Here is a 23172-nt window from a genome sequence, read left to right on the forward strand (position 1 = left end):
GAATGGCTATTATCAAGAAGAAATACTAAGTGATGGCGAGGATGTGGAGAAAAGGGAACGCTTGTGCACTGCTGGTGGGAATGTAAACTAGTTCAACCATTATGGAAAACAGTAAGAAGCTTCCTCAAAAAATTAAAAATAGAACTACCATATGATCCTGCCAACTCCACTTCTAGGTATCTATCCAAAGGAAATGATACTGGAAAGATATCTGCACTCTCATGCTCATTGCAGCATTATTCACAATAAGCAAGATAGGAAAACAACCTAAGTGTCTATCAACAGACCAACGGATAAAGAAATTGTAGTATACAAACACAATGGCATATTATACAGCCATGAAAAAGGAAACCCTACCATTTGCAACAACACGGATGGACCTTGAGGACATTATGCTAAGTGAGATAAGGCAGAAAGAGAAAGACAAATGCTGTATGATATCACTTATATGTGCAATCTGAAAAAGTTAAACTCATAAAAACAGAGAATAGAATGGTGGTTACCAGGGTCTGGGGCGAGGGGGAATTGGGAGATGTTACTTAAGGGTACAGATTTGAGATCAGTAAATAAATATGTCCTGGAGATCATGTACAGCATAGTGAGTATCAGCATCAATACTGTATTATAGACTTTAAAGTTGCTAGAGACCGGATCTTAATTGTTCTCACCACAAAAAAGAAATAATAATTATATGACATGGTAGAGGTATTAGCAACACTGTGATGATAATCATATTGCAATATATAAACATAAGAAATCAACGCTTTGTACACCACAAACCTACACAATGTTATATGTCAATTATGTCTCAATTAAAAAAAACACATCAAGATGCTTGTAAGAGTGCTATGTGCATGCTACTTTGAGAAGAGTTTTATCTTAGAGAATGGCCGTGACAGCCATTTTTCAATGCATTTTGAGAAGTGTTTCAAAACACATTTAATAAAGATGGTTATAAGAGTGCTACAAAAATGACTAAGGGAACAAAATAAAATAGAATCAATCTGTCACAGCACATTTCTTCCTTAATATTTATATTTCACTTGCTCATTCTTCCTTTCTTTGGGAGCATGTGCTAATAAATAAGGCAATAATAGATACTAAAAAAAAATTCCTTTAATTTACGGGGGGAAAAAATCCTCACGGAGATATAATTTAAAACATTCAAAATGAGTACCAGAAGTGGTGGTCTATATTAATAAAAGGGACCCTGAAGTTTCTTTTTAGGTTGTCCAGTACAACCAGCCATTTGGGAAATCAATCAATCACCCTGTTTATGAATCAAGTTTTTCATTTTGCTTGTCCTGTAGGTCTAAGGAACTGAGTTCAGTTTTATGTAGTGAGACTGGTGTACCAAAAGCTAGGAGAAGAAGGGAGGAATAAGCTCCTCATTATTAGTTACAGATGTGGTAGATCCTTTTTTTAGGATGAAAATATAAAACACTATGCATCAGAGATTATACCAATAAATGACCCGAGGCATTTCTGAAATCTGACATTCTCTAGTAGGGATGGATTTTCTTATCTCGTCATTCATGAGTAACAAAATAATTCTGTAAATTGTGTAAATTTATTCTACTTTAACGTTTCTTCAGATAGACTCAATATTCCTGAGAAGAAGCTACCCCGACTTTGAGATTGCCGTTTATTCAAAACCTTACCCATTGTGCACTGCAGCTCTGGGATCACTGCTGCTCTTCACTTTGATCATGAGGAGAGAGAGGAGAAGATAGAACATAGCCAAGCCAAAGCACAAACGGTACACAGCTTTATAGCCAACCAGAATATTACATGGGACGACACCCTTCTCATTCTCACAAAATCCAGGAATCTAGAAAAACAACACAAGAGTTTGTGATCTAGAATTCTTTCGAGTAAAAATGTGAAAATTCTGTGTAATGAAACAGTTCAAGTAAAGGTTTAGAAAATTGAAGTTTGCTTTACAATTTATAAATGCTAAATACATAATCAAGGTAAGTCTGGAACATTTCCATCAGACAGAGTTCACTCTTTTTTTACTTTATGTGAGCCCATGATAAACTACAAATGCCAGTCCTAAACTGGATGCTTCTGATTGACTTGGAGACTTAGTCTACATTTATTTATTTATTTTATTTTTTTCCTTTTTCTCCCCAGAGCCCCCCGGTAGGCAGTTGTATATTCTTCGCTGTGGGTCCTTCTAGTTGTGGCATGTGGGATGCTGCCTCAGCGTGGTTTGATGAACAGTGCCATGTCCACGCCCAGGATTCGAACCAACAAAACCCTGGGCCGCCTGCAGCGGAGCACGCGAACTTAACCACTTGGCCACGGGGCCAGCCCTTTATTCCACATTTTTTAAAACTTGCATTTTACTGAGAAATATTGAATTATCTGTATAAGAGAAAAATACAATCAATAAATGTTTGAAGAATTATAAGGTAATTAAGTCAGTTTCTAAATACTAAAGAGAACAATAATGGCTTTTCAGAGCCAATGCTACTTAAATTCATTTTCAGTTTTCGTCCTTTTATTCTGCAAGTGTTGTTTCTGATAATGAATGGATTTGGATTAACAGCATAATAGCTGGCAGTGATTTTATTTTTTAACTTAGAATCTTGAAAAAAAGTGATAACCATTTCAGAAAGTCACACTGGAATTAGAATACAAAAAAATATTTTTAAGTGAAATAAATAGGAGTAGTCATCAGAACTATATACACTATTCATATGCATGAGAATGAATTATTTCCTCTAGAAAACATTAAAGCAAACCAGCATGCCAACATGTAACTGTTAATTTGTGCCTTTAAAACTAAGAACTTAAAAATTACTTTTAAGCTAATGAAGGTGCTACTTCCTTTTGCTGGTTCCTACAGTCTCAAGCTCACTTAAATCCTACCTTCCTGACCCAGTTTAAACCTTATGGCAATAAATACCTACCCATACTCCTTTGCAACGTGTACTCAGTAGACCCTTAATTACCCCACTTCCTTATGTAAGAGCAGCACACCACCTGGCCAATTCCCATCATTAAGCTAATTCAATCATCTGCATTAGTCAGGTTAAGCTACTACATTAACAACCCCCAAATATCAGTGGCTTAAAAGACCAAAGGTATATTTCTTGCTCATGTACATGTACATAATTGGTCCTGAGTCGTCAACTCAGGAATCCAGGCTGTGGGAGAAGCCACCATCTCAAATGATGTACAGGTTTTGACAGAAAAGAAAGATCTTGCCTCAGCAAGTAGAGGCTGATAGGTATCACTTCCACTCACAACTCCTCGAACAGTACTATGGACACAGCCCTGCACATCACAAGCACTCAAGGAAATGCAAATCTTTGATGACCCTCAGAAAGCAGAGAAGCAGAAATATTTGGTGATAAGAACTAACACCCACCAACTAAACTACTCATAACCACAGTCAACTGGACCCATGACAAAACCATATAAACATCTGTTGGAAGGTATTTTCCTTATAGTCAGGACATGAATAACACTGACTGAGCATCTATATGTGTCAGGTACAATGCTAGTGACTTTCACAATCATAATAATCTCATTTCCCAAACTTTCATTATTTTTCCTTACCCCACAGCTGACCCCAAGCAGATAACTTTTAAAAGGGACGTTATCTAACATAAATATTCTCTCACCCTCATATTTCCTATTGTCATTCATCTTGCCCTGGAGAAGCCACTGAGATTCTGACATTCACCTGGCTAGACTTACTTATTTCCTCTTATTACCATAGCACATTTTCTGTACCACCATCAGAGAAGTTAACAAACTGCCTTATACTGCCTGTCTTTCCTAAAAGACTATAAACTACTAAAATTAGGATTACCTTACTTTGTACTTTATTCTGTTTCCAATACACAAAAATAAGTTTTATGCATACACATACTGTATATATTTCAGTTAATCAATTAAAAAAAAGACTAACCTTATTCAGTTGTTCTTCCATTCCTGGTATCAACATAACACAAGCAACACACACTCCAACAAGCAAGAAAAGTGCGTAGATCAACCTAGTTACAGTGGAGTTGTTTCCACTAGGACAGCATCGGCACAGCAGACACGGGGCACTGCCACACAAACATGGTATCTGGGAAAAAAAATATTAAAAAGCAGTATGGTTTAAAATGATACAATGAAAATTTATGTTCTATCCACTCAAAAAAGAAAAAGGACTGAAATTAATTACCAAGAGACAAAAGGTTATTTGGTTCACATATATCATCTATAAACTATAAAACTTAATTTCTGAGTAAAGATGGAACAAAGTCAAACATAAAGTACTTGCCCTCTCTATCAAGCAAAATGAATAAAATCAGTTAAAACAACAAAGGGGAAAAAAAGCAGCAGCAGCAACCAAAGTTTAGCTAAAAAAAGCAATAAAATATTCGTAATTACAGGCCCATCTCCAGCTCCTGCCCTTTAGCCCCCAGAAATCAGAGTGGTGAATTCACAAAATTCTGAGAATTCTCAAACACTCCAAAGGAGGAAGAGAAGGGAACTGGAATCCTTATCTTTTCCCTCTTCTGACTTGATGGTAGCGATAAAGTGAAAATTACTACTAAAATTAGGCAAAACAGGATAAGTAAACAACCAGGGCTAGCTAACTTTCTCCAGTGGAACTCCCCATTAAACTACAGTTTACCCAAGGGGGACAGGACACTTCCCTGATCAGAAGAGGTGAACCCTGGTAAGGGCATTTCACAATATCTCAGAAAGACAGTGTAAGTATTCTCATGAAGACTGACCAGAACCTGAGCTGGGCTCCACCACACCATCAGACTGCAGGAAGGGGGACAGATTAGGACATTCTGGCCCTCTAACCACAGCTCTAGGGGAAAGGAGTCTCAGATACCATGGGAAGAGAATATTGTAAAGGCCAGACACACTACAGCAATTAACATAAGGTAGGGACAGAGGTGCATATTTTAAGCTTCAGTAAGATAAAAATAAACGTCATGGCAACTACACAAACATATTCTAACAAAAAATAAAAAGAAATAAGCATACCCCTCAGAAAAAAAAAGAAATTTGAAGAATACATTCTGAAATGAAACAACTCAGTTAGAAAAGGAAATTCCCTACAAGTGCTTCATTCTGGTTATAGAAAAATGACAAAAAGCAAATAAAAAGGAGATCAAAAATGAAATGGGAAAGAACAGACCAAGATGGAAAGGAGACTGCAAGACTAAATAAGGAAAGAACTGAGAAGCAAAAAAATGTTAAAGAACTAATAATTAACTATCAAGAAACAAAAGAGACACAGCTGAAAACAAAATCATTGATGGAAAAAAACTTGGGAAAATTACCACAAATTCAGGCCAAGGTGGATTAACAGTGACCAGACTTACCTTACTGCCTTAGTCAATGGGGAAAAAAAAAAAAATGAAACAACAGTTTTACAGACAATTAAGAACAGGCAATGCAGGACAGTCATTTCTGGGAGAAGGAAACAATGTGAGCTCAATGATTGGCCCATCTTTCTCCTTGGGGAGAGTCTCGGTGCAGGCAGGGGAATCCAGGCAGAGGTCAGTAGTCTACCTGGGTTAAGGAGACAGAGTAGGGAGTTCAGGGAAGTGAAGGCAGCTAGAATTCACAGGGCAGGATCCTGGAGAAAAGAAAGCTGAACGGAGTAAGCTCTGGAGATCTGCAGAGGCTTCAACTTGAGTCTTTAGCAGAGCAGTGATCAGTGCATGTATCTGAATAAATTACCCAAGGGGTGGGGAGGAGTTGGGATTCCCACCAACCAGAGTAGAAAAATCTTGTAAATATATGAGGCATTGAATAGAGTTATAAAGCTATTACTCAGTACTGGGGGAAAAAAAAAATCAGCCATAAGACTAAAGGCCACTCCAGTCTCCCTTAACAAAGCCTAAAAGCAAACATCAAAACAGATCAAATTCTCTTCAAGTTACTCACCTATATCCAATAAGAAAGCCCAAGAACATTTCTTTAAAATGCCAAGTATATTCAGCACAAATCAAGATAAAATTTACATGGGCTGACATTTAATAAAAAATCTGGGGGCCAGCCCTGTGGCCAGGTGATTAATTTGGCCTGCTCCACTTCCGCAGCCCAGGTTCAGTTCCTGGGTGAGGACCTAAACCATTCGGTGATGGCCATGCTGTGGCAGTGACCCACATACAAAATAGAGGAAGACTGGCACAGATGTTAGCTCAGGGACAATCTTCCTCAAGCAAAAAGAGGAAGATTGGCAACAGATGTTAGGTCAGGGCAAATCTTCCTCAGGAAAAAAACCAAAAAAGTGTAGGCATGCAAAGCAGGAAAAAACAATATATAATGAGGAGAAAAAAAATGAATCAAAACCAACCTGGAAATAACACAGATGACTAAATTCAATGATAAATTATGGCACTGAAATATTATTGTAACTACACTTCATATGCTGAAAGAGGTAGAGGAAAACATGAGCATGTTAAGGAGAGACATGGAAATCACTTAAAAGATACATATCAAACTTGTTGAGATAAAAAATAAATATATGAACTAAAAAAATACTGAGAAGACACTGCAGGAAAGAATAATGAATCTGAAGACATAGCAAAAGAAATGAGTGAAAGACTAGTGTAAAAATGAACAGAGGATCAGTGGTGTGAGTCAACTTCAAGCAGCCTAATAAAGTGAAATTGTAACTCCTAAAGGAGAGGACAGACAGGAGAGTCTTTCTGGGGAAATACTGTTCCCAATGTTCCCAAACTTAAAGAGAACCATAAACTCCCACATCCAAGAAGCTCAACGAAACCCTAGTGGAATAAACATGATGAAAACTACACCAACTCACATCATAATCAAATTCCTTAAAAACAATGATAAACAGAAAAATCTTAAAAGCAGGCAGTAAAATAAAGGCACATTATATACAGAGGAACAAAGAAAGACATCAGACTTCTAGTAAGAAATATTCCAAGTCAAAAGTCAGTACTGAACAAAGAAACTGTAAACATAGAACTATATACTCAGCAAAAGTATCTTTTAAAAGTCCAGGCAAAATAAAGACATTTTCAGACACAGAAAAGACAAAAGAATCCTAAACTAGCAGATGTAAACTATGAGAAATGTTGAAGGAAATCCATCAAGCAGAAGTTATGCCAGACACAAATCTGGATCTACACAAAAGGAATGAAGAACAAAAATGGTAAATGTATATGCTTTTTCTTATATAAAAGTTACTTTAAAAAATAATTATCCTTTTAAAGCAAAAATAATAGCAATGTATTGTTGAGGTTTATAACAAAGGTAGAAGTAAAATGTATGACAATTGCAAACAGGCTGCAAGAGCAAACATTCAATTATAACACTGTAAGGTTCTTAAACTAAAAATAAAGTGGTATGATACAACATGAAGGTAAATTGTAATAAGTTAAAGATGCATACTATAAATTGAAGTGACATAAAAAAGTGAAACAAAGAAGTATAGCTAGTAAGCCAAAGGAGATAAAACAGAATACTAAGAAATGGCCAATTAATCCAAAATATGGCAAAAAACTAGGGAAAGGGACAATGAACAGATAGGGCAAACAGAAAACAAAATGAAAATGGTAGATTTAAGACTAAACATAATTAATAATCACAATAAATGTAAATGGTCTAAACACTCCCAAATAAAAGGCAGAGATTGTCACACTGGATAAAAAAATAAGATTCAACTCTCTTTTCTAAAAGAAACCCACTTAAATATAAACAAATAGATTAAAAGCAAAAGAATGAAAAAATATATACCATGCTATAGCAGTATCAGACAAAACGCATTTCAAAGCAAAGAATCTTAACATAATTAAGGACGGTCATTTCATAACGGAAAGTGTACATACAAGGAGATACGGGATATTCATGGAGGAGCTAAACAATCCTAAATGTTTCTGCATCTAGTAAGAGGACTTCAAAATACATGAAGGATAAATTAATAAAACTGAAAAGAGAACAAACAAATCCACATTTATGTTCTCTTGTTAGCTGAAATATGAGAACAAAAATCAGTAAGGATAAAGAAAACAAAGACTTTCAAAAGCTGTGCCTAACTGAAATTTAGGGAACACGTCATTTAACCAGAGCAGAGTACAAATTATTTTCAAGAGTACACAGAACACAACCAAAACAGACAATATTCTTGGCCATAAAACAAATCTCAAATATCAATAGGTAAAAAATGACTCAAATCATACAACATGTATTCTTGGCCCACAATGGAATTCAATTAGAAATCAGTAACAGAAAGACATCTCAGAACTAAATAACATACTTCTAATTAACCCACAGGCAGAAGATATCAAAAAAGAAATCAAACAGAATGAAAATAAAACACCACATGTGTGAAATGCACATAAAGTAGTATTTAAAGGAAATTTTACAGTATTAAATGGCTATATTAGACAAGAATAAAGGTTTCAAATTCATGACCTAAGCTTACACCTTAAAAATTATATGAACAAATTAAACCAAAATAGGCAGAATAAAGAAAATAATAAAGTGAAGAAATCAATGAAACAGAAAAACAAGAAAATCAGTGAAAGCAGTCTTAGAAGACGATTACAACGGAAAAACCTAGAGTCAGCCTGATCAGGATAAAAATGAGCAGGAGAGCAAGAGTGAATACACAAATCATCAATATCAGAAATAAGAGAGAAGATATTACTACAGATCCTACAAGCATTAAAGAATTATATGGGGAAAGTAAGAGCAATTTTATTCAATAGCTTAGATAAAACAAACTCCATGACAAACTCAAACTACTGGAAGTCATTCAATAAGAAATATATAAGATGGATAGCCTGATATCTATTAAAGAAATTGAATTTGCAATTAAAAACCTTCCAAGGCACAGATAGCTTCACTGGTGAATTCTATTACAAGTTTAAGGAATAAATCACACCACTTCTATACGAACTCTTCTAGACAACTCAAACCACTGCAGAAATCTTTCTGGTTGGCCAGAATCACTGATACTAAATCCAAACACATTATAAGAAACAACAGACCAATATCCTTCATAAATATAAACAAAAAAATTCTTAATATCTTGTCAAGTCAAAATCAACAACATTAAAAGTATACAAAGACTTCTAGTTTCTGTTTCCCCATGTAAGGAGCTTAGAACTCCATCCTAACAACAAGTAAAAAGTCAAAAAGACTAAAAATTCAACAACTCTTCTAGGATCTATAAGAAAGATGAGGACACAGGGTAAATCTGCCCCAAAGATTGGAGAGACAGAAAAGCAACCACAGAGAGTCCAGGTTTCCAAAGAAAAGAATCACAAGTGGAACCAGTGCCCAGGTAGGATAACCTGAACTGTAATTGAAGAATTGCTGGAGGTTCACTGTGGACAAGTCTGAGATTGAAAAATTCCAGTGAAACCCAGTCATAAAGAGGCCCCCCAAATTTTGTAAACTCTACCTCTAGGAGTTCAACCAGTTTCTCACAGCAAACCTAAGAGAAAAATTCCCTCATGCTTCCTGAAGCTGTGGGGAAAAGGAACCACTTTAAAACATACAAGGGCCAGGCCCAGTGACCTACTGGTTAAGTTCAGTACACTCCACTTTGGTGGCCTAGGTTTTGGCTCCTGAGCGCAGACCTACACCACTTGTCTGTCAGTGGCCATGCTGTGGTGGCAGCTCACATACAAAAAAAGGAAGACTGGCAGCAGATGTTAGCTCAGGGTGAATCTTCCTCAGCAAAAATCAAAAATAAAATACACCAGAGCATTCTGTTCTTAACCAAGTCTGCTCTCAGAAGAAAGTAGTTAACCAGAACCTAATCTGCTGGGCTATTATCAGAGCCTAAATAACTTAGGGGAAGGAAAATACTCAACTCCAGCCCACTCTAGCCATCCTCTCCCACCTAAGGGGGGAGAAAAAGACAGAGAAAAGTTGTAAAATCCAGAGCCCAGAAGCATAGGATCGCTAAAATACTAAGACCTAATCACAGGACTACGGAACACTTTTACTTCCTCCATACCTCACCACATGATCAAAAGCTAACTGAAGGCAGTTTCTTTTACTGGGTAAATCATGTCCAACTACCAAGAAAAACTTACAAGGTATGCCAAAAGGCAAAAAACACAATTTGAAGAGAGAGAGCAAGCATCAAAACCAGGCATGGCAGGGATGCTGGACTTCTCAAACTGAGTATTTAAAACAACTATGATTTATATGCTAAGGACTCTAACTGACAAAGCAGACGGCATGCAAGAACGCATGGGCAATGTAAGCACAGAGATGGAAATCCTAAGAAAGAACCAAAAAGAAATGCTAGAGATCAAAAACACTAACAGAAATGAAGAATGTCTTTGATGGGCTTATTAACAGACAGGATATGGCTGAGGAAAAATATCTCTGAGCCTGAGGATCTCAATAGAAATCTCCCAAACTGAAAAGCAAAGAGAGCAAAGACCGAAAAAAAAAATAGAAGAGAACACCTAAAGACTGTGGAACAACCACAAAAGGCGTAATATAATGGGAATACCAGAAGGAGAAGAAAAGGTAACAGAAAAAATAATAGAATTTTCCCAAATTAATGTCAGAGATATATACCCCGCCATGCGTATATATATCTCCTACACCTAGTCATATTATTTTCAAACTACAGAAAATCAAAGATAAACAAAAAGTCCTGAAAGAAGCAAGAGGAAAAGGTATATTCCTACAGAGAACAAAGATAAGAATTATATCCAACTTCTCCTCAAAAACCACGCAAGAAGAGAAGGTAGTAAAATATGTAAAGTGTTGAGATTAAAAAAACCCCCACCAACCTAGAGTTCCCTACTCTGCAAATTATCCCTCAAAGTAAGGAGAGGGGCTGGCCCAGTGGCACAGTGGTTAAGTTTGCACGTTCCGATTCAGCAGCCCGGGGTTCACTGGTTTGGATCCCGGGTGCGGACATGGCACCGCTTGGCACACCATGCTGTGTGGTAGGCATCTCACATATAAAGTAGAGGAAGATGGGCATGGATGTCAGCTCAGGGCCAGTCTTCCCCAGCAAAATGAGAAGGATTGGCAGCGGTGAGCTCAGGGCTAATCGTCCTCAAAAAAAAAAGGGAGAAATAAAGACTTTCTCAAATAAAAATTGAGGGAATTTGTTGCCAAATTGTAGATCTGCCTTGGAAAGAAATGTTAAAGGAAGTTCTTTAGAGACAAGGAAAACAATACAGATCAGAAACTCAGATCTGCATATAAAAAGAAACAGCAATGGAGAAGGAATAAGCGAAGGTAAAATTAAAAATGTTTTATTCTTAAATGATCTAACAGATCACAGCTTGTTCAAAATCATAAGAGCAAAATGGTATTCTATTATGTATGCATACACATGTATCTTATGAGTATATACATGCTTATATAGATATGTAAATGAAATGAATGACAGTAATGACACAAGGGACAGAAGAGAAGAATTAAGATTATTTTGTTATTATAAGGTACTCACACTACCCATGAAGTGGTTTACTGTTATAGCGAAGTATATAGTCTTATAGTGAAGTGTACAGAGAAGTACTAGTGTTATCTGAAAATGGTTTAGTTCTAAACGTATCCTGCAAATTCTAAGGTGCTGTAGATTGAACGTCTGTGTCATTCCAAAGATCACACATTGAAAATCTAATGCACAAGGTGATATTAGGAGGTGGGGCCTTTGGGAGGTGATTAGGTCAAGAGGACAGAGCCCTCATGAATGGGATTAGTGCCTTTATAAAAGAGGCCCTAGAAAGATCCCTCACCCCTTCTACCAGGTAAGGACACAGCAACAAGTTAGCAGTCTGCAACCTGAAAGAGGGCCTTGACTAGACACAGAAGACGACCATGTGGGCACCTTCATTTCAGACTGCCAGCCTCCAGAACTGGGAGAAATAAATGTCTGTTGTTTATATGCCACCCAGTCTGTGGTATTTCATTAGAGCAGTCCAAATGGACAAATACATAGGGGGACCATTAAAGAAGGATAAGTGATTTGCTAAGAAAGGAAAGAAAATGGAATCATATAAAATGCTCAACTAAAATCACAAAAGGCAAAAAATAGTGGAAGACAAAAATAGGAACAAAGAACAAGGGCAACAAATAGAAAACAGTAACAAATACGGTAAATATTAATCCCACTCTATCAATAATCACTTTGAATATTAATAGTCTAAATACACCAATTAAAAGAGATCACCAGAGTGGATCAAAAAAGACAACCCAATTAGTTGGTGTCTACAAGAAATCCACTTTAAATATAAGATACATACAGAATAAAAGTAAATAGATGGAGAAAAATATACCATGCTAACAATAATCGAAAGGAAGCAAGAGTAGCTGTATCAATTCCAGACAGAGCAGACTTCCAAGCAACAAAAGTTATCAGGGATAAAGAATGACATCGCATAATGATAAAAGGGTCAACTATCCAAAAAGACATAACAATCCTTAACACACATGCAACTAACAACGGAGTGTCAAACTATGTAAAGCAAAAACTGATAGAACTCCAAGGAGAAAGAGATGAATCCACTATCACAGCTGGAGACTTCAACACCCCTCTATCAGAAATGACAGATTGAGCAGGCAGAAAATCAGTAAGGACATAACTGAACTCAACAATACCATCAATTAAATGGGTATAATAGATATCTATAGACCACTTTGTCCAACAACTACAGAATATACATTCTTCTCAAGTTCACATGGAACATTCACTAATACAGACCACACTGTGGACCATAAACTACATCTTAAAAAATTTTAAAAAGTAGAAATCACACACAGTCTGCTCTCAGGCCACAATGGAATTAAACTAGAAATCAATAACAAAAAGATAACAGGAAAATCCCCAAATACTTGGAGATTAAACAACACACTTCTAAATAAACACACGGGTCAAAGAAGAAATCTCAAGAGAAATTTTAAAATATTTTGAACTAAATGAAAATGAATACACAACTTATCAAAATTTGTGCAATGCAATGAAAGCAGTGCTTCAAGGGAAATTTATAGCACTGAATGCATTTACCAGAAAAGAAGATCTAAAACCAATTATGTAAGTTTCCACATTAGGAAACTAGAAAAACAAAAGCAAATTAAATCCAAAGTAAACAGAAGAAATAAAAACTAGAGCAGAAATCAAAGAAATTGAAAACAGGAACTAGAGAAAAATCAGTGAAACAAAAAGCTGGTTATTTGAAAAGATCAATAAAATTGACAAGCCTCTAGCCAGGCTAATTAATAAAAAAGAGACAGGACAGAAATTACTAATATCAGAAATAAAAGAGCTGATATCACAAGTCCTACAGACATTAAAAGAATAATAAAGGAATACTATGAACAACTCTATGCCCACAAATGTAATAACCTAGAAGAAATGGACCAATTCCTTGGAAGACACAAGCTGCCCAAAATCACACATTTCAACAATATGAGCAGGCCAAAGAAAGTGAATCAATAATTAATAACCTTCCAAAACAGAAAGCACCAGGCCCAGATGGGCTCACTGGTAAATTCTACTAAACATTTAAGGAAAAATTATATTCTCCACAATCTCTACAATCTCTTTCAGAGGACAAAAGCAGAGGGAATACTTCCTAACTCATTCTTTGAGACCAGTATTACTCTAAATACAAACCCAGATAAAGACATTACAAGAAATGAAAACTACACATCATCTCTCATTAACACAGATGCATAAATCCTCAAAAAAAATTAGCAAATCAAACTCAACAACGCATAAAAACAACTATATACCATGATCAAGTGGGATTTACCCCAGGTATGCATGGTTGGTTCAACATTTGAAAATCAATTAATGTGATCCCTCAAATCAACAGGCTAAAACAGAAAAACTACACAATCACATCAGTAGATGCAGAAAATGCAGTTGATAAAATCCAACACTCATTCATGATAAAAACTCTCACTAACCTAGGAATAGAAGGAAACTTCCTCAACTTGATAAAGAATATCAACAAAATACCTACAATTAACATCATACTTAATGGTGAGAAACTTGAAGCTTTCCCACTAAAACCAGGTACAAGGCAAGGATGTTCCCTCTCACTATTCCTTTTCAACACTGTACTGGAAGTTCTGCCTAACGCAATTAGACAAGAAAAGGAATAAAAAGCATACAGACTGAAAAGTAAAAAATAAACCTGTCTTTGTTTGCAGATGACATTATCATCTATGTAGAAAATCCAAAAGAACAGACCAAAAAAACTGGCATAAGTGATTATAGCAAGCTTGCAGGACACAAGATTAATATACTAAAGTCAATTGCTTTCCTACATACCAGCAATGAAAAAGCAGAATTTGAAATTAAAATCACATTATCATTTACGTTAGCATCCAAAAAAATACTTAAGTATAAATCTAACAAAGTTCATACAAGGTTGATATGAGGAACACTACAAAATTCTGATGAGCAAAATCAAAGAACTAAATAGATGGACAGACAGCGCATGCTCCTGGGTTAGGAAGACTCAATACTGTCAAGATGTCAGTTCCTAAACCTGATCTATAGGTTCAACACAATCCCAGTCAAAATCCTAGCAAGTTACGGTGTGGATATTGGCAAAGTGATCCTAAAGTTTATATGGAGAAACAAAAGATCCAGAATAGCCAACACAATATTGAAGGAGAACAAAGTTGGAGGATTGACACTATCTGACTTCAAGACTTAACATAAGACTACAGCAGTAATCAAGACAGTGTGGAACTGGCAAAAGAACAGACAAATAGATCAATGGAACAGAATAGAGCACCCAGAAATAGACCTGCAAAAATACAGTCAACTGATCTGTGACAAAGGTGCAAAGGCAATTCAATGGAGCAAAGATAAGTCTTTTCAACAAATGGTGCTGGAACAACTGAACATCTACAGGCAAAAACATGAATCTAGACATAGATCTCATACCCTTCCCAAAAAGTAACTCAAAACATATCTTAGACCTAAATGTAAATCACAAAACCATAAAACTCCTAGAAGATAACATAGGAGAAAATCTAAATGACCTTGGGTTGTGGCAATGGCTTATTAGATACAACATCAAAGGCATGATTCATGAAAGATATAATCAATAAGCTAGTCTTCATTAAAATTAAAGAATTCAGGGCCAGCCCCACGGCTAAGTAGTTAAGTTCATGTGCTCCACTTCAGCAGCCCCGGGTTCGCCAGCTCGGGGCATGGACATAGCGCCCCTCATCAGGCCATGCTGTGGCAGCATCCCACACAGAACCAGAATGACTTACAACTAGGATATACAACTAGGTACTGGGGCTTTGGGGAGGGAAAAAAAAAGAAGAAGATTGGCAACAGATATGAGCTCAGGGCCAATCTTCCTCACACACTCACACACACACACACACACCCCAATCTTACACACACACACACACACACACAAAGCATGGGCTCTGGAGACAAAAAAATAATAATAAAAAATTAAGAAATTCTGCTAGGCAAAGGCCAATGTCAAGAGAATGAGAAGACAGGTCACAGATCATGTGAAAATATTTGCAAAAGACACATGTGATAAAGGACTGTTATCTCAACCATACAAAGAACTCTTAAAACTCAACAATAAGAAAACCTGATTAAAAAATGGGCCAAAGACCTTGACATCTCACCAAATTAGATACACAGATGGCAAATGAGCATATGAAAAGATGCTCCACATCACATCATGTGCATATGAGAAATGAATATGAGAGCAACAATGAGATACTACTACACAACAATTAGAGCGGACAAATCTGGAACACTGACAATGACAAATGCTGATTAGTATGTGGAACAGTAACTCTCACTGATTGCTGGTGGGAATTCAAAATAGTACAAGCACTTTGGAAGACAGTTTGGCAGTTTCTTACAAAACTAAACGTACTCTTACCATATGATCCAGCAACTGCACTGCTCAGTATTTACCCAAAGGTTGAAAACTTATGTCTACACAAAAATCTGCATATGGATGTTTAGAGCAGCTTTACTCATAACTGCCCAAACTTGGAAGCAACCAAGATGTCTTTCAGTAGGTTAATGGACAAATAAACAGTGGTTCATCCAGACAATGGAATATTTTTCAGCGCTAAAAAGGAAGGAGCCATGAAAAGACATGGAGGAACCTTAAATGAATACTACTAAATGAAAGAAGCCAATCTGAAAAGGCTACACGCTGTATGATTCCAACTGTATGACATTCTGGAAAAGGCAAAACTATGGAGACGGTAAAAAGACCAGGGTTGGGGAGTGGGTGGAAGGGTGAATAGGCAAGGCAGAGAGGATTTTTACGGCATGTAAACTATTCTGCATGCTACTATAATGGTGGATACTTGTCATTATACATTTGTCCAAACGCACAGACTGTCCAACACCAAGAGTGAACTCCAATGTAAACTACAGACTTTGGGTGATTATGATGTGTGAATGCAGGTTCATTAATTTTAACAAATGTACCACTCTCATGGGGGATACTGATAATGGGGGAGACTAGGCATGTTTAGGGTCAGGAGGTATATAGGAAATCTCTGTATCTTCCTTTCAATTTTTCTCTGAACTGAAAACTACTCTAAAAAACGTCTTTAAAAAAACTATATAAAACCAATAACACATTGTGATGAGGTGGGGTTTAATCAGGGAAAGCAAGGCCGGTTAACCTTTTGAAAATCAACCAGTACAAGTCACCATATTAACAGACTAAAGAAAAATCACTATGGTCATCTCAACAGAAGCAGAAAAATCACCTGACAAAATTCATTAGCCATTCATGATAAAAAACAAACACACTTTCTGCAAACAAGGAATAGAATACCCTCAATTTGACAAGGGGCATTTACAAAACATCTATAGCTGCCAACATACTTCATCTTCAAAGTCTAAATGATTTCCTCTATGATCCAAAACAAGGAAGAACATTTGCCCTTGCCACTTGTATTCAACTTCACACTGGAGGTCGTAGCCAATATAACAAGGCAAGAAAAAAAAGAAAAGGTATATACATTGGAAAGGAAAAAATAAAACTGCCTCCATTCACACATAATTTTCTACATTAAAAATCCCAAAGAACTTACAAAATGCTCCTAGAACTATAAGTGAGTTTAATAAGGTCAGAGGATGCAAGGTGAATATACATGTATCAATCATACTCCTGCATACTAGAAATAAATAATTGGAAACTGAAATTAAACAAACAAAAAAGAAATACTTAGGTATAAATCTAACAAATATATATATTAGATCCCAAATGATGAAAATTAGAAAACACTGATGAAAAAACTCAAAGACCTAAATAAATGGTAAGATAAACTGGGCTCAGATTAGAAGACTCAATATTGTTAAGATCTCAGTGCTTTCCAAACTGATCTATAGATTCAACGAAATTCCAATCACAATCCCATTGGGAATGTGGGGAGAAAGACCAACTGCTTCTTTAATTTATATGGAAAGGCAAAGGAACTAGAATAGTCCAAAGAATTCTGAAAAAGAACAAAGTCAGAAGACTCATACTACCTGATGTCAAGACTAACTTTTAAAGAGACAGTAATCAAAATACAGTGGTTTAGGGGCGGAGCCAGTGGCACAGCAGTTAAGTTCGTACGTTCCGCTTCTCGGCGGCCCAGGGTTCACCTGTTCGGATCCCGGGTGAGGACATGGCATTGCTTGGCACGCCATGCTGCGGTAGGCATCCCACATATAAAGTAGAGGAAGATGGGCATGGATGTTAGCTCAGGGCCAGGCTTCCTCAGCAAAAAGAGAAGACTGGCAGTAGTGAGCTCAGGGCTAATCTTCCTCAAAAGGAAAAAAAAAAAAAATGGTGCTTTAGGCAAAAGTATGAACATATAAATGGAACAAAACAGAATTCAGAAAGACTTACACAAATATGGTAAAGGGATTTTTGATAAAATTGCCAAAGCAAATCAATATAGAATAGATAATCTTTTTAACAAACAGCTCTGAAATAACTAGATATCCATATTTACAAAAAATAAACTTTAAACCAGAATTGAACTATATATCAAAATTAACTTAAAAAGTGCACAGAAAAAAGGAAATTGATAAATTGAGCCTCACCAAAATTAAGAATTTCTGCTCTTTGAAAGACACCATGAAAACAATGAAAAGACAGACCACAGACTTGAAGAAAATATCTGCTAATCAGGTATCAGATAAATCATTCGTATCCAGAATACGTAAGGAATTTTCGAAACTTAATAAGAAAACCACCAAAATTAAAAATGCGCAAAACATTTGAACAGACACTTTAAGGAAGAAAATACACAAATGGCAAATAAGCACATGAAACAGTCTTTAACGTCATTTGTTATTAGGGAATGCAAACTAAAACCATAATGATAAACCACTACACACATATTAGTATGGCTAAAATAAAAAAACTGGTAACACCAAGTACTGACAAGAATGCAGAACAATTAGAACTTACTTTCTTTGCTGGTGAGAATGAAAAATGGTACAGCCATCTTGGAAATCAGTTTGGCAACTTCTAAGTCAAACGTACGCTTACCATATGACTCAGCAACTCCACTGCTAGATATTTACATAAGCAAATAAGAACTTATAGTCACACAAAAAACCTTAATAGAATGCTTACAGCTACTTTATCAACAAAATCTGTAAATGACCCTCAACCGGTGAATCATAAACTGTGGTACATCCAAGCAATGGACTACTATGCAATAGAGAGAGAGAAGCTACTAATACACACAACAATATGAATGAATCTCAAATGAATTATACGATGTAAAAGAATCCAGACTCAAAAGGCTATATGCTGTATGATTCACTTTATACGACATTCTGGAAAGGCAGAACTCTGAAGACAGAAAAAACAGAGGTTGCCAAGGATTAGGACAGCAGAATTTTTTAAGGTGGTAACTGTTCTGTAGCAGTTACACAACTACATGATTTGTCAAAACTCACAGAACTGTATACTACAAAGCATGAATTCTATGTAAATTATATCAACTAAACAAATGACAAAAATGAATATAGAAAAAATAATATGGAAAGAAAACAAAGACAACATAAGATGAAGGTAACTGGTGTCCTTAAAATACAGAATCCTCTAAATAAAACACACAAAACAGGACATTCAAAGACATAATATAAGAAAAGCTTCCTTAGATGAAGAAATGAATTTGTATTTTCAAAAGAACACTATTTTTCAGAAGAAAGAAAAAGTGACAAAAGATTTAGTCAGACATATTTGGTCAGTTAACTTCAAAGATATGTAAAAACTCTTCAGATACCCAGGCAGAAGAAAAAAGTCAACTGCACATGTGAGGAGATGTGCTGGGAGGGGTTAGGTGGAAGACAGAATACAATCCACAGAAACACAAAGTTCTGAAGGAAATGGGTATACTATTACAGCAGTCCACAAAGTCTCTCAAGAATACAACAGACGTTTTTAAATGTGAAAGAATTCAGGGATTTCAGCATCCATCAGTCCTTTTTGAAAAATCTATTAGATGACAAAATTTGGTCAATTAGGAGATGACATTAAGATAAAAATCCTGGAGAAGCCATGATAAAAAGGAATGCTTAGAGGTTTGAATCCACTCAAGCGCAGAGCAGTGGTTCTCAAACTGTAGCCTGCATCAGAATCACCTGAAGAGTTTATTCACACACAATGCTGGGCCCTAGTCAGTGGTCTCTGGTATGCTGATGCTACTGGGTCCAGGGGAACACACTTTAAGAATGATTAGTTTAGTTCTAAGACTAAACAACTGTGGGAATTATGGTATAAAACATAATGGCCACATATTAAAAAATAATACAAAGCGATTCTAGTTTAAGATGGCGGACTGAACAAACTATATGAATTTACCCATGCTCCCCTTAGAAATACCAATAAAGTGAAAAAGAACGGGATTTTTTAAAGAAGCAACTAATTTAGAAGGTCAATAAAAACCAGGAGAATAAATCCGGAAAAAATATAATAACTCACTCAACAGGCCTAGAAAATTGAATTACAAACCATCAAAGGAAAAACTCAAGAAGTAATAAAATTTACAGCAGAATCCCCAAATGGATCAGGAATTGGTGGCACCAGGTGCCTCCATAAGTAAGGCTGAAGGTAGATGTGAAAACAGGATTGGCCGAATGTCTCTTTAAAGGGCAGTTAAGACTCCCAGATTTCATTCCACTTCTGGATAAACCCTGGCGCTACTGTAATTTGGGCTGAATAATCCTCTGCTGTCGGGGGCTGTCCTGTGCATTGTAGAATGTTTAGCAGTATCCCTGGACTCTACCCACTAGATGCTATTAGCACTCCTTTCCTCAAGTGGTGACAATTAAAAATGTCTGCAGACATTGTCAAACACCCCTTCAAGGGCAAAAACAGTGAGAACCACTGCTGTAGAAACGTCTCCTTAGAGGAATCGTTTTAGGTAACTCCTGATGAAAAAAAATCTTCACTCAACATTCAACAATTCCTTTACTTTTTTTGTTAAATTCAGAAAAATTTAGATTTAATGGTTTAAAAATACATGATTAGCATGATATCATTCCTAAAAAAAGTATTTTTGTCTATTCATTTACCCATTTCTATGTATGCACTCAGAGAAAAGGAATGTTAGCGGTGGTGGAATTTTTTTGTGACATTTTAACTTTGTACTCTGAATGCTCGACTACTCACAGCAACTACGAATCGCGTACAAAAACAAGTCATTGTACTAAAAAATAAAAAATCTAGCAGAGGCTGACACAAAATAGACAGTAATTACTAGCTCTTTCTTTTTAACTACTTAACTATATTAAATATCTCGGGGGCAAAAAATGATAGCTATTGTATACAAGGTCCAATCATTTAAAAATCAGTTCTAGTCACTAACACCATTGTTGAGGCTGGGGTGAAGAAAAGCACTTAAGTAAGCATAAATTCCTGGTACTGTGGTAGTTATGGGATTAAGTGGGAGGTCCACAGATGTTTATGATAGTGTTTAAAGCAATTGCAAATCAAAGAGACAGCCATTCGTGAACCAAAGATTAGGATCAATCTAATTCTAGGCTACTTAGCAAAAGATAATTCAAAATGAAATAAAACATTTAACACTCCAATCTCTACACAGTAGCAGTATATGCAATTTTTCTTTTATACTTTTTCCATAGTTCAGAAATTTTCTACAGTTGTTTTACAAATTAGAAAAAACTTCTACAAAAATTGACGAAGCCTGAACAAACTTAAGCAAAAAATGTGGATTGTTTTAATTCTGGCTTAACTGATCTAATTCAATAACTTGAATACTTCTGAAACTTTGAATAAATTTTAATTTGTCAAAACCTCTAAGTAAATGAGCATATTGACTGTTAAGACTGTGGAACAAATGGATTTGTGTATCTCAAGGCAAATTCCCTTTCAAGTGCTATAGAACTACACTAAAACTGAACAATTCAGGAACAGAGAGACAGAGGCACCAGGAAGGAAAAGGAAAAAGATGACCAGAACTGCATCCCATAGAATGAATTCCTAGACTGGCTACAATAATCTAGAATTGTGAAGAACAACTTAGGCCAATCAGCTTCTCTACCTGGCCAAGAGATCTAATCATTGGAAGAAAGGAAACTGCCTCCTTGTTACTATCTTTCCAATATACCTGGATATTAACAATGACTGAAAGGCAGTCAATTTTATTACAGTTTTCTAGTCAATGAAGGTGAAGAACTAAGTAAGGAAAAGCACTAATAGGAATATAATTTTCCCTACATTGCTCACTAAAGCTATTTTCTTTCTGACTTAAAACAGATAAAGAAAAAAATCCTTAAAACTTTTCTTTTTTACTATAATTGTCCTTGAAGCAAAAAAAGTTGCTCATCACTGATCTGAAAATGAGACCAAAATGGAAAACACGTATTCCTCCTTTTAAACCTTTACTATGTACAAAGAACATGACCACTCGCAAAGCGGAGAAAATCTGACTTTACAAATCGAATTACACCACATCTTCCCCAAAAAAGAATGAAAACAATCTCAAAATAATCATTTATTATTTTGTAATATATTTTACTTATGTTAAATATGCCTCCTTTATATATAAAACAGTCAAGACTCTCAAATAGATTTTCTAATTTCTAATTGAGATAAAAAATATACCAGGTTTCCAAGCCCAACAACAAGAAGGATAATCAAGAAAATTACCTGGATTGGAGTAACAACCTCCACTTTATTAAAAATTAACATTTACCATTCAAGCCACATCTAGAACTTTTATTTATTTTTTTTAGGAAGATTAGCCCTGAGCTAACATCTGTCACCAAGCCTCCTCTTTTTCGCTGAGGAAGATTGGCTCTGAGCTAATATACGTGCCTATCTTCCTCTACTTTATACGTGGGATGCCTGCCACAGCATGGCTTGATAAGTGGTGTGTAGGTCTGCATCCGGGATCTGAACCAGTGAACCCCGGCCACTGAAGCCCAACTGAGAACTTAAACCGCTGCGCCACCAGGCCAGCCGGAAGAACTTTTTGAAAAGAGGCCAGGTATGTAAAGTAATGAAAATGCTGGCTAATGTATATAATGGAGTCAGACAAGCAATTGTTAGAGGGGGAATTCAGAAAACATGGATCAAAGAAATACGATTTGAACACAAAATTCTCGCCCTAAATTACAAATATCTACGTTAATCTTGATGTCAATCTCTTTTGGGGGGGGGGAGAGTGATTTTCTTAAAATGAAGTTTATTTGTACCACTTAAACCAAGAAAACTTGACACTACGATGAAAAATGGCTTCACTCTAACGCTATCTAATCAAAATGCAACGGACACCTAAACATGAAATTTCAAATTACACAAGCATGCTTTCTATCAAAAGACAAGATATTTCATACCACGGAACTGACCAGCTTTTCCAGATACATAAATTATTACTTGGGAAGTAGAGTAATTTCCTCATACCATTAAGGTCGAGGACCCAGTCGCAGAGCTAGGACTATTTATTTCAAAACGGTACTTTTACATCCATATTACTGCCAGGCTGTCCCAAATAGCGGGCACTTCTCGATTGTAGTCTGCGCGACAGAACAAAGAGGCCGACATGCCTCCAGGGATGAGAGTGCTGCAGTCTGAGGTCGCTGCGAGGAGAAGGGGTCCTCCACAGAAGAAAGGGGACTAAGACCTCTGTAGAGATGGCCTAGGCAGATACAAGAAAAAAACAACAAAAAAGGGCCTGGCAGAATGGGGAGCAGCTTTC

At 36.2% G+C, this 23172-nt stretch overlaps 1 protein-coding gene across 3 annotated transcripts in view; it reads right to left on the reverse strand.

Annotated features, from left to right (window-relative positions):
* The window catches only part of SERINC1 (serine incorporator 1), a 39005-nt gene that overhangs the window by 15347 nt on the left and 486 nt on the right, over positions 1 to 23172 (reverse strand). Inside the window, exons 2-4 of one of the 3 annotated variants that reach the window (XM_070556914.1) lie at positions 18408 to 18511; positions 3926 to 4087; positions 1662 to 1831 (exon numbers count right to left, since the gene is read on the reverse strand). In XM_070556914.1, coding sequence (XP_070413015.1) covers positions 1662 to 1831; positions 3926 to 3961 — 206 coding nt within the window. In that variant the 5' untranslated portion in view covers positions 3962 to 4087; positions 18408 to 18511. Of the gene's footprint in view, positions 1 to 1661; positions 1832 to 3925; positions 4088 to 5348; positions 5539 to 18407; positions 18512 to 23172 lie in introns of all 3 variants that reach the window. The other 2 variants (XM_070556916.1, XM_008528621.2) reach the window with 2 other exon arrangements.

The sequence above is a fragment of the Equus przewalskii genome, chromosome 9 (genome assembly GCF_037783145.1).
Source record: "Equus przewalskii isolate Varuska chromosome 9, EquPr2, whole genome shotgun sequence".
In the NCBI taxonomy this organism is placed as follows: Eukaryota; Metazoa; Chordata; class Mammalia; order Perissodactyla; family Equidae; genus Equus; species Equus przewalskii.